Source organism: Diplotaxodon limnothrissa, linkage group LG18, assembly GCF_057381915.1.
Source record: "Diplotaxodon limnothrissa isolate DT_005_m linkage group LG18, D_limnothrissa_male_GT1.1, whole genome shotgun sequence".
Taxonomy (NCBI): Eukaryota; Metazoa; Chordata; class Actinopteri; order Cichliformes; family Cichlidae; genus Diplotaxodon; species Diplotaxodon limnothrissa.
Window position 1 is genome coordinate 12,696,919 of NC_140613.1, and position 14,548 is coordinate 12,711,466.

The following is a 14,548-nucleotide window of genomic DNA, read 5'->3' on the forward strand; positions in this document are numbered from 1 at the left end:
GGTGCAGACCTAGCCTTTAATGAGCTGTCAGTCGTCTTAGCAGCCAAACATCTGTCGTTGTAGAGATCAAGCAGATGAAAGACCTCTGTATGACCTGACGTTACTATCAGTTTGGCCCATGCGCTCCCTCTGTATGTGTTTGACACACACACACACACACACACACACACACACACACACACACACACACACACACACACACACACACACACCATTCTTTACATTGGACAGACCCAGCTCACCGCCACACCACTGCAGTGGTTACATCGTGGTTTCTGTCAGTCCTCCTTCTCTCTGTCTCTTCCCTGTCACCCCTCTCTCTTTCTGAGCTGTTCACTCTGTCCCTTCCCCCTCCTCCACTCAGTGCTGCAGTGCTGGAAGGGGAAACGGGAAAAAACCAAAAACACACTAACCATAAACATTCACAAATGATCGAGGTCCCGTCTGTATACACACAGACTAACAACCACACCTGGCTCACACATACGGCTCCAGCCTTTTAACATTTGCATGAACATGCTCATTCATGCATGGCCTTGTAAATAAGGGACTATCCCCCCTACATACAGTTCAGAAAAACTCTCATGCAAATCACTACTACTAGTTTTGTTTTTTTGTTTTCTTTTGCTGATGAATATAGAAGTTGTGATTTGAGGTGGAGGTACAGAGCATAAAGTCACAGGTCACATTCACTTGCCGTGAATTAATTGCTGTTAAAAATAGATGTTGGTATCGACTGTTATGTGCAAGTAAGATGGCATTTAGAGGTATCCGTGTGTCACATCAATTCTTCGAGGGCCACATGAATTCTTTTAAGAAAGACGCTGTGGCTTCTCTAGGTAGCGAAACAGAAGGTGAATAGATAAATAAAAATGATCATGTGTGCTTCGTGGAATATGTAACAGGTGAATAATTGTTTTTTGTAAATAATACATGCTTAAGCTGCTGAATGAGGCTGCTGCTGGACCGGTATAAATGATAAGCGGCTAATACGTGGCTGTCACAGTTATTTGCTGGCATTGTTCTGAGGCTGTTTAGCGCTGGTAATGACACAAGCTCTTAGCCGGTACAGCACAGAGGAAAATCCTTTAGTCCAGCTGATGAAAAGCTGCCTGTTTATTATTCACTGAGAGCTTGTGTGTCTGCGTTTTGTGGATAAACGTTTTATAGCGGGCTTTAAACGGGTACTAAGTCAATTATTGATGCTTTCACACTTTTCTCTTCCCCTTCTTCTTTCGTCTCCTTCCTCTTCTTACCATCTCTCTTCTCTCTGCATCTCCCTTCTCAATCTGCTGTGTGTCGGTCGCTGTGGGCTCCCTAACGGCTCGCATTGCGATGCTGTGCATTGTTGTTCCTCTGCTGTCTCTGTTACCTGTCAGTTAGGTAGACCATGTTTGTGAAATGCACGGAGCATGTGTGTCAGGCCTGCCTGTCACAGATAAGCATCAGCTACATCAGCTTGTGGCCTCTCGCCGAGCGTGGCCTGGATATAAAAAAAAAAAAAACCTCAACCCAAAACGAAACGGTGAGATAGACAAAACTAGAGGCAGCAGGCAGTTCTTACTCAACATCCTCTGAGGGTATGACGCTGACACAGGAAACACAAACGTACATTTTCCTGTACAGCGCGTGTTTTGATTCCAGCTGCGTTGCATGTATGCCGATGTCTGACACGCTCAGAAGCGTGTAGCAACAGGCCGCGTCGACTCACAGCTAGGCTTTTTTTCCTGTTTTAGTCATAGGCCTTCCACTACGGGCTCATTCGGCTGCGACACCAGGTTATCCATTTCCTCGCTGCCTTCGTTTTCCTCACAGCTGCATTATGGCCAGCTCAGGCTAGTTCACTTACTTCTGCACACATTTGTATCCATCCTTTACATCTTGAGTGTCATTTGTCTCCATCTTTCCCCCTCTGCGTCTGCGTGCCTGGTGTAATTTCTCTCCTCTCTGCATGCTTCCTCGCATTCTCACACCTCCTGACGGAAATGCTCATTTTGAGTCGTTCAGACTATTCCAACAAATGTATTCGGTGCAGCACTACATCTGTGTCTTCCTCTCGCTCTCTGCTGTATTTAACCTTGGGGTGTCTTTGCTCGTCTATTTAACCACCATCTCTCTTTCTCTCTCCTTCTGTTTTCAGAAGGTGGTGGAGGAGGAGAGCCAGGTGAGGAAACCCTCGTTAGATATCTGCTCCACCGGCGACAAGTTGGCTGATGCTGACCCAGCGAGAAAGGTCAGTTATAATTTCCCTCCCTGTGACACCTTCCCCCATTCCTTTCCTCCCCCTTCCTCCACGCTCAGGTACCCCCCCCCCCCCCCCCCCCCACTGATAGACACACCCCCTGCTCACTCATTCATAGCGGCATGCTTCTCCTCTGTTGTACCAAGCTGCTCTGCTCCTCGCCCCCTCCCCCGCTAACGTGCCCAGTGTCTCAACTGATGCCTGATGGATGATCCCCCTTTCACATGTATGCATGCATATTAACTATATTATGGCTCCAAGAGCGCCACGTGCAGCACATTTCTTTCTCCTTCCGCTGTCTTTCTCCACGTATTTGTGTGTGTGTGTGTGTGTGTGTGTGCACGTTCATGCATCTGATTGCTTTTGTAATAATTTATCTAATGCGCTGTGAAGGCTGTTCACCAATCAATATATGAGGATGGAAGATGTGCAGTTTTGTTTTTGTTTGTTTTTTTGTTTTGTGCCACATTTATCTATTTGTTTGCGTTTCCAACAGGGAAAAGCATCTCCACCGACTCTTGTGTTCAACCGGCTTTTCTCAGAAATTAAGGAGGAGCCAGGACACCCCACCCTGGTCCATCCCAGGTACTACACCTTATTAACCCTAAGTCAGTTATTCCAGTAAAAGCTTTGAGGCTTGTAACTATCATATTTCTGATCTCCACTGCACCAAAGAGATCAAATTTCTCCAACAAAGATATAAAGCGGAGTCGAAAAGCAGAGAGCGTGTGGTATTCTGGTTTAATAAATGATGATTATCACAATATTTTCCTGTTAATAAACAGCATTAATTAACCATCTCAAACTTAGTGCCACTTTTATTTGGTGGTTTTAGAGATGTAGCAAGATGAAGAAGATTCTTCCCTTGATTATTTGTTTCATCTTTGAAAATTTAATAGCCTACAGCAGGCTGCCTTTAAAACTGTGTGCTGCATAAATAAACATATTCTGTGTGTTTTCATATAAAAAAAAAAAGAAAAGCAGGAAATCAACATGTGTGAAGAGTTTTCTGGTTATTAGAAAATTTTTGGACTTTGTTCAAAAATCTGAAATGTCTGAAATTATGAATATTAACTTGCATAATCAATGAATGAAGCAGTTGTTGCCCCTCACATTGTTTTATTTTTCCAGTGTAGAGAACTCTATTAAATCTTGCTGAAGGAGACGAGTGGTATTCACTTTAAAGATGGTTTTAGTTGGTTGTGCTAGACAAAATTAAAAGCTGCAGTTATTTAAGGACTTATCGATACCTGAATCTGTGCCAGATGGCCTGGTGTTATCTGTAAAAACACGGAGAAGAGATAAGACTCTCCTTGCCAGATATTATAGGTGTATGTTTTTAAGTTTTGTGTTGGCTTCAGTTTCTTCCTCTTCTTTTAATTTCTTGTGACTGCACTCCCTCGTCTCCTCCTCCTCCTCTCCCTCACTCGCTCCTTCCTCATTTCGTTTCCAAGCCCTCTGCATCTCCCACCGTCTCTCCATCCCCAGGGGACACCAGCTCTTGTTTAGATGTGGCTCACAGTAATCTGACCCAGATTAAAGCCATAGCTACATGTGACTGCCTGTGACTTACTGACTGCGTGGAGGCCTGCAGACTCCAGGCCAGACAAATTGGAGGGATTATAGCTCTGGTCACCTGTCAGCATCACACGATTGCTACACGTACAAACCAGTCAAGACCAGTTTGCAGTGTGTCTTTTGCATCCCAGAGTTGGTAATAATGCAGCGCCCTAACAGTTGGATGTCGTGCCAGACATCCGCAGCACTTAAAGTCGAATCTGGATCGCCGCAAACATCCATTAGTGCTACACTTGTCACATACAAGCCAGGCTTACATTATTCAGTTGCTTCTGAGCCGTTTCATGTAGAGGAGTGGTTTTCATTCAGGCGAGCAGACAGACCAAGCGTTGTGTGTCTGCTCTGGAAGAAAACGAAGCACAGAGTCCCACTGAGCTGCCATTCTTACCCTAGTTCACTGTTCCAGCCTCAGCTCTGTCTGGAGGGGGCTGCTGATGGGGGAGGGGTTCAAAGCTCCTCTCTTCTCCTCCTTTCTTTTTCTCCCTCTCTTTAACTTCCCTTCACACCATCATGAAACAGTGTTGGTTTAGTGGCCTGGGAGTATCTCACAGCACAATCTCTCTTTCTCCCAGTTGCATCCACTACTTGAACATTTGTGATATGCAAAAGATGTGTTTAGGCTGAGATCCTGTAAACATGTGGCAGAGATTTTTTTTTTTTCCTGCAGCCTTCCCAGCGTCCATTTACTTTGGGCTAGAGCAAACGCCACATTAGTTAAAGTAGCTGCCGAGTCAATAATTTGTTGGTACGATCATCGCTTCAAACACAAGATTATGTAAAAGGTGGCGCTAGTTCCTGTATGCCTAGAATAAAAGGGCAAAGAACAGATGCTTAATTCAGTCCTTACATATTTAGAAACCAGACAAATGTTGGTGTTAATGAAGAAAATTGTGAATTGATTCAAAATTAGATGATGTTTATTTGAGTGCTTAAATGCCTTCTCTTTTTGTTTCTTCCAGTTACTACATGTACACATATGATAAGATGGTGGCTCCCAATGTGTCACTGCGAAGGGAGGCAGAGATGAGCCCCGAGATGCTGAGCGCACTGCTCAAACACCACTACAGTCGCAGAGTGCTGGGCCACGACGAGCCGCCAATGGGTCAGTAATAATACACCCAGCAGAGCTGAATTATTAACCAGCAAAGACGCGTGTAAAGCTTTTTAATGGCTCAACATACATGCTATAACCACTTAAACACACAATCTGGTCTTCAAATTAGGATTAGAAATAAATCAGTGACCATGTTATTGTTGCCTTCTGCCTGAGGGATTTGATGTTGGATAAGCAGAGCAGGAACATGTTTGTTGTCGTGTAAACGAGAAGAAAAATCTGATCAGAGATGATGTGACTTCCTCCGACACAAAGCTGCCAAGATAATCTGACTTCATCATGCTTTTTGGAAACCATACAAATCAGCCAAATAGAACAACAAATAAGATCATACCCTGTCTTACTTGACCTTCTTGTGAAATTAAAAGCAACAGCTGACGCTCTGTAATTATGTTCAAGTGAAAAGCTGAAAATGGCAGAGCCGATAATGGGCCAAAAGGCAGGAAATTGCTTCCAGTTTATCCATTTAATAACAGGCCTTAGATCTCCAGCAGTTAATAAGAGCTGCACATCTGCAGAGACACTGAGTCTAGCTGCAGAACCCAGCGTGAGTGGGCAGGTAGAGGAAGAGTTTCTGTACACAGATTGTCTTTCTTTAATTAACGGTGTCAGACATGAAGATGGAAAGTTACTTGGAGTTTGACTAATTAAAAAGCATAAAACTGACTGGAGACACACACACATTCAGACTGTTTTAACAGTGCATATTTTTTGGCTATAACAAGACAAAAAAAACATTTACATGGAGTGTGATCTCTGACAAAGTTGTGTTCCACTATTTTCTAGCTGAAAATTGTCAAACTAGAGCTCGTATAAACGCTTTCCACAAACACTCAGTACGAACGATATTTGGTTATTCCAGTAGTTTTCAAACATTTTTGTGTCATCAAAATTGCCCTAAAACTGAGCCATATTCACAGCTGTGCAGTGTCATGTGACAAATTGGCAGTTCAGCTTTTATTTAGAGATGCATCTGTGGTATCTCAGGGGACACCTCGGTGTTGGCGGGGTGGAAACGGCCATGACCTCCTCGTGTGTGTTTTCATGTGTATGCGTTCATGTTTTTCCTGCATTAATGAGATGTGTGTGTACTGTATATTTTTATATAATCTACGTCTATACAGAGAGAGAGAGAGAGAGAGAGAGAGAGAGAGAGGATGAATCACAGGAATGCTCTCTGTATGCCATTATTTCACCACGTCTGACTGCCAAGCTGTCGCCCTCCCTCTCTTTCATTCCTCTCAGGCATTTTCCTCTTTTCTTCTCCGACCAGTCCGTCTCTCCTCCCTCTTTCTCTTCCCATCAGCTGTCGCCACATCCTCCTCTCTGAGCGGGTTCTCCGTTTGCTCCTGCACTTCCTTCTGCCTCTTTCATCTCAAGCCTTCTACCCCTTCATCATTTTCTTTTTTTAAACATTTTCTCCCCTCATTTAATGCCTTCCTCCCCCTGTTATATCTGTGCCGTTCACTCTTCCTTTTGTGGTTGTCTCTCTCTCTCCTCTGTTTATTTCCTTTTGATCTACCACCCAATGACTCACGCCTGTTATTTGTGCACTTCAGAGCATGGATCTGGGTGTGTGTGCAGGCACACACATGCACTAGCCAGTTTGAGTCAGTAAATGATTGTCCTCTCCGGGTCCAACATGCTGTGTACAGAGCATCCCGTTTCCTGTCACGCACATGCTGCATGATCATTACCCTCTGTTCTCCTGATGTCTTTGTCACCATTCACCATTTCGCCTTCTTCATCATTATCTTCTTCTTGTTCCCCACCTGCTTCTTCATCATCATTTTTGTCTGTCTGCGAGCTTATGGTTCAAATACACTGCCATACCTAACCTACATTTGTGCACTTGTGTTTTTGTGTGTCACTGTGCCAGTTGGATCTTGTATCTTGTATTTTGTGAGTGAAGCTAAGCCCAGCAGAGCAGCACACTAGGGCACTTTCCGCAAGTGTTGTTGGGCAAAGAAAACAACTCTATCTGTAGTCTGTGCCTTTGTGTTAAGTCTCCTCGTGGCTTATGGGATCGTAAGATTACTGCAGAGAGGCTGCTTTTTTAAAAATTCCACCTTAAAAACACTGTTTTGTTTTGCGAGAACTCCACAAATGAACAACCTTGACCTCAGTGGATAAATGAAGTGCAAATGAATTTGGAAGTACAGCAAGTCTTTGTTTCTATCACCAAGCCTGAGGGAGATTCAAAAAAATGAATTTCTAACTCCACAGAATCAAAAATGTAAGAGAATCGTTAAGCACCGGTGCTGTGGAAATTCTGAAACTCACACATCACATTTGAAAACACATTAAGCATCACTGTTGAGCTTTATAGCTTCTTGGTGCTTTTTGTTTTTTAATTCATTTTGATGACTTTACACTTGATAGCATATTTTCCTCCAAGTTCTATTTCTTATTAGCCTACATAGTGGCTAAAGAGACATTGGGCACTAAACATCCAGAGATGCCCAACACCTGATTCTTTTTTTTCTACATCTCTCCAGCTCTCACATACATATCAATTTTAGTCATTATGAAACAAGTTATATTTCAAATTACATTGTCACGTCACAGTTGTCTCACAGGAAGCTGTCAGAGAGGTGCTTAAATAATTCTAACCTTTTTATTAGCCAGTCACCCACATTAAAACCAGGTCAGCTGGAACTGAACTAGAGATGAAACTAGTCTTCTCCTTCTCATTTAAGCGATTGGAATCAAATTAAATTACGATACTGCCAGAGATTACCACCCTACCCACTGTTTCCCATGATGCTCCTCCTCCCAGGCCGCAGCGAGGGAACAAGCCAGGGTTTGAACAGTGGAGGAGCCCACGCAGAGCAGCGCGGCTCCCACACATGGCCCTTTATTCCTCTCTATTCTGCGTGCGTCTGAGGGCAAACACACAGAAAATTTGTGGGCGAGTGTTTGGTTCGTCAGCTGTTGCCGAGCCATACTTGTGCGCTGTGTGAGTGCACTGGTGCTGAGGAAGAATTGCAGGCGTTTATGAGGTTGTGCGAGGGTGTTACTAAGCGCGGGTGGCAGTGTGCATTAGCACGGCTCGCACTTCCTGTCTTTCACCCACCATTCTTCTTCTTCTTTTTCTTTTTAACTTCTTTCTTCATCTTCTTCATCTCCCTCCTTCCTCAGATCTTCACGCGTCGCCTGCTGTCGCTGCTGGTGCCAGGGAGGCCAAATCCCAATGTGCTGCTGCTGACTCGGCCACTGAGAGGGAATGCCAAACCCAGGCAGTTTCCATGGAGATGAGCAGCCCAGGCTACAAGAAAGCCACCCACATCACCGCCCACACCCCTCTTCCCCGTCCTCCTCCTGCGTCGCTGTTGTCATCGGTAACGGATGTAGCAGCTAAGGACGTGAGCTCTGCCACGAGCGGCGTTGTGGCGACGGTGGGGGGGCTGGAGGACGACAAGGACAGGATTGTTGTGGAGATCATGCAGATGTACAGCAGGCAGCAGGAGAAGCTCAACTCCACCCTGCACAAGCAGCTGCAGCTGGAAATGGTGAGTCGGTGGTCGGAAAGATAAACGAGGCCGAGATCAACGAGCCGATAACTGTTTCCGCCCATTAGAAGTGTCCTTGATGTGGAGGTGATCTTCACCTTCCACTAACCCCCTCTATTACTTCCTCCCATCACGTGGAACGTGTCAGTATCAGATTGTTCCACCAGTTTTTAACACAAGTCAGCAGAACAGTTCATATAAATCAGTGTTTCACTCGTTTAGCGTATTATTAAAGCCCTGGGTTTAATTTCAGTTTGGATGCATGGAAACTGAGTTGAACTAGATTATGGTGACATTCGCATCTACAGTTGAATTATGTTCTCCACTAATGGGATTTGGGGAAAATTGCATTTGTAATCTAAAATGAGATGCCACCATTAAAGAGTATTGGTGACAAAATGTCTGATGAAATAAAATGTAAGCAAACTGAAGCAAACAGCCTCCTTGTGGAGCTTCTGTAATGTGGCGGTAGAGCAGGTAGTAGTCGGAAGGTTGCTGGGTGCTCTAGCCTGCATGTTAAAGTATCCTTGCAAGATCCTGGACCCCCAAATTTCATCAGAGTGTGAATATTAGATAGAAAGACTATATATGCGAATCGGTCTATTTACCATTTGCAGGAGTCACTGAAATGTGACTTTTTCTTTGTGCCCCCAGGAGCTGGAGACTTTGCGTGGAGGCGAAGCAGCGAGGCTACGGGAGCTGAGCGCCGAGCAGCATGAGCTGCGCAGCGAGCTGGAGGCGGTGCACAGCGAGCAGGCACGGCAGCTCGGCCAGGCCCGCCAGGAGCAGCTGGAGCTGGAAACCCGTCTGGAGCAGCTCCGACAGCAGGCCTGCGCCTGCGAGCCAGGGGCGCAGCGCCAGCAAGAGGCCCACTACACAGCACAGGTACGGGCTTACAGGGGAACACATGCATGCACAGACTTTTGCATCAGAGTGAATCTCCGTGACATAAAGTGTGTTCACCGGCTTGCATCACTTAACATATGGCGTTTTTTATCTTAAAGACATTAAGATTGAAAAGCTCCAGTGGGACTGAAACAAAGCACACTTTAACACAGCACTCTGCATATTAATATTAAAGTTGAGCTCGCTAAGCATTTACAATTAGTTCTCTTTTCATTTTCATCAGCATGTATGTACAAACATTTATCTTTGGATCTGTAGTTACTAGAGTCATGATTAAATCAGGTTTTTAGGTAAAATTATTTGGAGCTGCACTTATTAAACGTAGCAGTCAAATAGAAAGAATTTACTGTGATGCTGTGTGAGTCTGTGCGGAGCACATACTCAGACGTCTGTTTGGGTTTCAGTAGACCTAATCTTAATCTCTGTTACATCGGCCTGAGCTCTTCCACCTCCTGCCTTTGGCATCAAGCTGTCCCTTTGTTAAGAGAACGGGTGTGCACATTTCTGTGTGGCTCTGAGAGTTCAACATGGGGTTTTTTTTTTGTTTTTTTTTAAAGGTTTGGTGCACATTTCTTTGTTTACTGCTAAAAGGGGAAAAATACAATAAATGGTTACTCTGACTGATGGTTTAAGAGCTCTCAAAACACAACAGTAGTTATTCTGTCTGCACCACTTTGCAGTGTGTGTTGTAAAAGCCTCTGAGCCAACTATGTGTCTAAATGCAGGGTCTCTGTTGGTTTGTTTTTGATGGTTAACACCTGCCTGATTATGAGGATTTTACTGTTTTTTTTTTGGCCTGTTGCCGGAACAAGCCACAGCAATTTGATGATGTCATGTTGGGCTTTAGTTAATTATTTGTTGGGAACATTTCTTTAAATATTTACGACCAAAGTAGTTTGCAGAGGAATGAACAGTTGCGGGCCTGCTAAGAAAAATCTGAAATGAAGACTGTTGACAGATTACTATTAGATGTGGAAATGTGTGAGAGTAATGTGGCTTGTCTCTGTGTCTCCTTTCAGTTGTCCGACCTGCGTCAGAGGCTGGAGCAGGCGGAGGCTGACCGGCAGGAGCTGCAGGAGGAGCTGCGCATGGAGCGGGAGGCGCGCGAGAAGCTGGAGCGCACGATTGCCCAACTGAAGCAGCAGATGGCCCAGTCTGGCACGATGGGAGGCAGCCCCTCTCCTCCTCCTACTCCCTCCACCGGACCCCCTAACGCCCACTCCCCACCCTGCTCAGAGGCCCCAGCGGCTGGCCAAAAGTAACTGCCGCCCCTCCGGGCGCCTCCCCTCCCCCCCCTCATTCCTTTCCTCATCACCCGCCAAGTGTACAGACACAAAAAGATCAGCCCAAAGCTGAAAGGAGCATCACGTCTCCTCAGGCTGATTTGAAGTTGTGCATTACGCTCCCCTTTTGCTTAGTGTAGGACTGACTTTTGTTTTTGTAATTCAATGATCATTTAAAAAAGGAAAAAAAATTATTTTTTTTTTTAAATTTTCACTTCCCTCTCTTTAAACAGTATTTAAAGGTTTTTGGGCATGTATGTTGGGTTTAATTTATAGTTTTTACTGAACAAATAGCTGCTTCACAGACTGAAGACTGGTCCACTGAAGACCAACTCAATCCTTCACTATAACCCACCCCAACCCTCCCTGTTCTCCAATCCATATTCTACGACCCTCCCTTCCTGCTTACTGGTTTCTGGAGCTAATAATGACTTTGACTTTGAGATTTCGGATACAGATTCGCTCCTCCTTGAGGACGTCACATCACGCTACTACCTGGCACAGCAGCCAGCACTCCCGAACACATGGCGCCGCCTGACCCGTGCCCCTACTCTGTCTTTCTGTATGTAAAGCCCAAGTACCAGCGACCGCAGGAAACTGCACGGACATTTTATTACATTGTGTAACATGCGAAAACATCAAGTCTTTATGGGGGACAAAGACCTTTACTGTACAAAAAAAGAAAAAAGAAAAAAAATGGACTTAATGAAAATATGCCAATAGTGATGCTGAACTTGAAATGAGTGTTTTTGGGTGTGATCTCTACAAGGTAGCTAGCTAGGGAGTAGTGTTTCCTGCACTACAGCTGCTCCTAGCGACAGACTGGTTTTCTCCTCTGCTGGGCCACCTGGGCTCTCCTGATGTAGACCAAACAGTCTGCTAGATGAACCGCCAGTTGCCCCGCATCTCCTCTGAAGAGCGCACACCTTCCATTGTCCTCTGCTCGGAAACTCCTTAACACTGTGTATTTTTATGTTTTTATTTTTTCACCTCTAGCCTGTCTATCTTCAAGATAGAAAGGAAACACTGCTGTTTCAGGCTCGGCTTGAAGAAGTGTTGTGCCCCCCCCCCCCCCCTTCAGATCCCCTGGGAAAGGAATGCGTCTGGACATGGGGGCCGAGCCGAAAGAAGAAAGGCAGAGCCCTCACGCGTGGTAGCTGTGCCGTGTTACTATACTTCATGCGACATCCTTACGTGCCTGCACACACTTGATCGCGTCGGTGCAGTGCAGGCATTCATGCAGAACAATGGCCCCAGAGTTCCCAGCAGATGATCAAAGTTGTAGTCTGCCCCTCTGCTTTCAGGCTTCTTTATTGTTAGCAGACCGTTGTATCCCCACCCTGCTCGCATGTGAGAAGTGGGTCGCAGGTGAAGGCAGTTAGTCCAGGGTGGTTTGGGTCCTGCTTTCCGTTATTCTGCCTGACTGAACAAACAGGACCGGGCAGGCAGGGAGAGGAAGAGCGGGAAGAATTGAGGGCCCAGAAGACTAGCGCACTCTCCCCCCACCTCACCCCTTGCGGCAGGCTGGGTGGCCCGTTTGCCGGCGGTACCGAAGGAGGCTTTTTTTCTTTCTTTCTTTCTTCTTTTTTTTTTTTTTTTTGTGCCGTCAGAATCGGGGGCAGCTGCCGTTGTCTGAGGCCCTCTGCCCACCCCCGAGCCAGACTGTACAGGATCTCCCAGCCAGCGCCTCCCTCTCTGCCCCCTCTCCCACAGTCACTCGCTCACACAGCCCGTGCATCCACCTCCTGTGTGAGATCAGCTGGGGGTGTGCAGCGTTTTTTTGTTTTTGCTTTTTTTGTTTTGTTTTTTTTGTCAGAGCCCAGGAGAGCTTACAGACGTCCAGCCAGAGGAAGAGAAAACTTTTGTGTCAGTTGCCAGGCAAAGGAGCTTTTTATTGCCACTAAGAAGATCCCGGTTAAGCGAGCGAGCTTGTGCGTGTGTGTGTGTGTGTAAATAATCGTGTGTGTGGGGGGGTGTGGGAGGTGGTTTGCCTCGGTTAAACTCTGAGCTTTTTTTTTTCTTTTTTTTCTTAATGCATCTGCCATTAATGCAAATTGATAGACATTCCACTGTGCTCCATCCTGTTTTCTCACACAGCTTCCCTTTACGATGACAGAGCTGAAGAAGCGGGCAGTTGTGGTTTGTTGACAGTCAGAAAAGCAGGTGCAGGTGCACAAACCAGTAAAAATCAACCCCCATGCCACAAATGTACACTCTACTGTTGTTCCATTTAAACCTTTATTGAAATTATGAAAGAAAATATTTAACGTATTAACTAAAAGATTTATATTCACTTTGTAAATACAGTAGTCATTAATATATTAACTGTTCTTATAAATAAATAATCTTAAAAGGTTATAATATTTGGATCAGAACCGAGGCTTCAGTCAGCCCCAGTGTTTGTTTATTTTTCTTTTTTGCTTTCTTCATGAAAACTGATGTGAGAACTTGACTTTGTGTGGATGTGGGGGAGTGGAACACGTGGTTTACTGAGATGCGATGCAGGACAACAGCAAAAAATAGGAAAATATTACTTTGTTACACACTCCCCTCCCTTCTTTATGAACTGATGGAAATACTTTTTTGTGGATTTCATCATAATGGACTGTTTACTGTGTAATGTAAGCTGTTTTCCTCCCTTCTGTCTCCTCTGAGCAAAATTGAAAATGCTTTGTGGATAAAATGAAAACTTTTCTTTTCTTTTCTTTGCATGGTTTACTGCCCCTTTACTTTTTGTATCTGTGGGCCACTATCGGTCTGTTTAATGTACAAAAAAAGAGAAAAAGATTTCCCTGCACATGACACACAGATTGAGTTGGCTCATATGCATGAATATTGAACGTGTGCAAGTTTTATATCGCGAGTGGATCAGAGGCTAGCTGAATATAAAGTCAGAGTCAGATCATGAAGAGTATAACCTGTAGCCTAATTTGTTTGGAATGTGTGTGTGTGTGTGTCTGTGGGCGGGCCTCCAATGTCTGACTGAAGCACAGCAGCTTTGAAAAGGGAAACAGGAGAAACTTGCTCATGTAGCTCTGGACGTGCGATTGTGTCCTGATTTAAGATCATATATTATCCTCGTCATTTCTCACTTAGAATATAATCAGTATTAGTTTTTATTCACTTAATTACCTCTTCAGCTGAAAAATATATCAATACATATATAAAAATAAATAAATATATATATATATATATATTAAAAATTCAACACACGAGCAGATATCTAAGGGAGGTCTGTACTTTCTGAGTAGTTTGCATTTTATACACATGGGGGCGCTGTTTAACTTTTTTAAACCACATCACAATGATTAAAAAAAGGACTAAAGAATAATGGGGCGTGCTGGGCCTTTTTGCATTTTGCTGTGTTATGAGAACTTGGATCTAGTTTGTACAGTTTTTACAGGTGTGAACTTTGCCCAACTGACTTAAAAAAAAAAAAAAAAAAAAAAGGAAAAAAAAAGTGGAGGTAGCTGTGTTTTATTTACCACATGAACAGATTTGAATGCAAGATTTGCATAACCATTCGCCTATGTGACGAGAACTTGTAAATGGCTACAAGTTGACCTTTGAAGTGTTTGAAGGTGGTTTGATTTGTAGTTGGGTGTGTGATTTCTTTGTTTTCTCTTTTCTTTTCTTCAGGCTGTAATTAGCCTTTTAAGTAGAGCTGATCACACTGATGGCCGGTCACTAAAAAGAATACCCTGATTTCGTTGATACACATCCTGTTATAGATGGAAAAAAGACAACCCCCCCCCCCCGATGCTGTTCTGAAACATGAAACAGTGTCTGTGTATGACCATTGCATACTATGTTGCCAATACTACAGTGTGATGAGACTTTTGTTCTTGCATGAATTGAGACACTGTTCTCCTACCTCATGTTGTGATATATATATATTAAAAAAAAGATGTTT

The 14,548-nt window shown here is 44.4% G+C and overlaps 1 protein-coding gene across 1 annotated transcript in view; it reads left to right on the top strand.

The window, feature by feature from the left end:
• skila (SKI-like proto-oncogene a) overlaps positions 1-12,190 on the top strand; it is a 32,867-nt gene extending 20,677 nt beyond the window's left edge. The window contains exons 3-8 of the mRNA XM_085378886.1: positions 2,141-2,233; positions 2,739-2,827; positions 4,780-4,922; positions 8,076-8,446; positions 9,101-9,331; positions 10,372-12,190. Coding sequence (XP_085235012.1) covers positions 2,141-2,233; positions 2,739-2,827; positions 4,780-4,922; positions 8,076-8,446; positions 9,101-9,331; positions 10,372-10,614 — 1,170 coding nt within the window. The 3' untranslated portion in view covers positions 10,615-12,190. The remainder of the gene's footprint in view (positions 1-2,140; positions 2,234-2,738; positions 2,828-4,779; positions 4,923-8,075; positions 8,447-9,100; positions 9,332-10,371) is intronic.
• Positions 12,191-14,548: the final 2,358 nt, after the last annotated feature.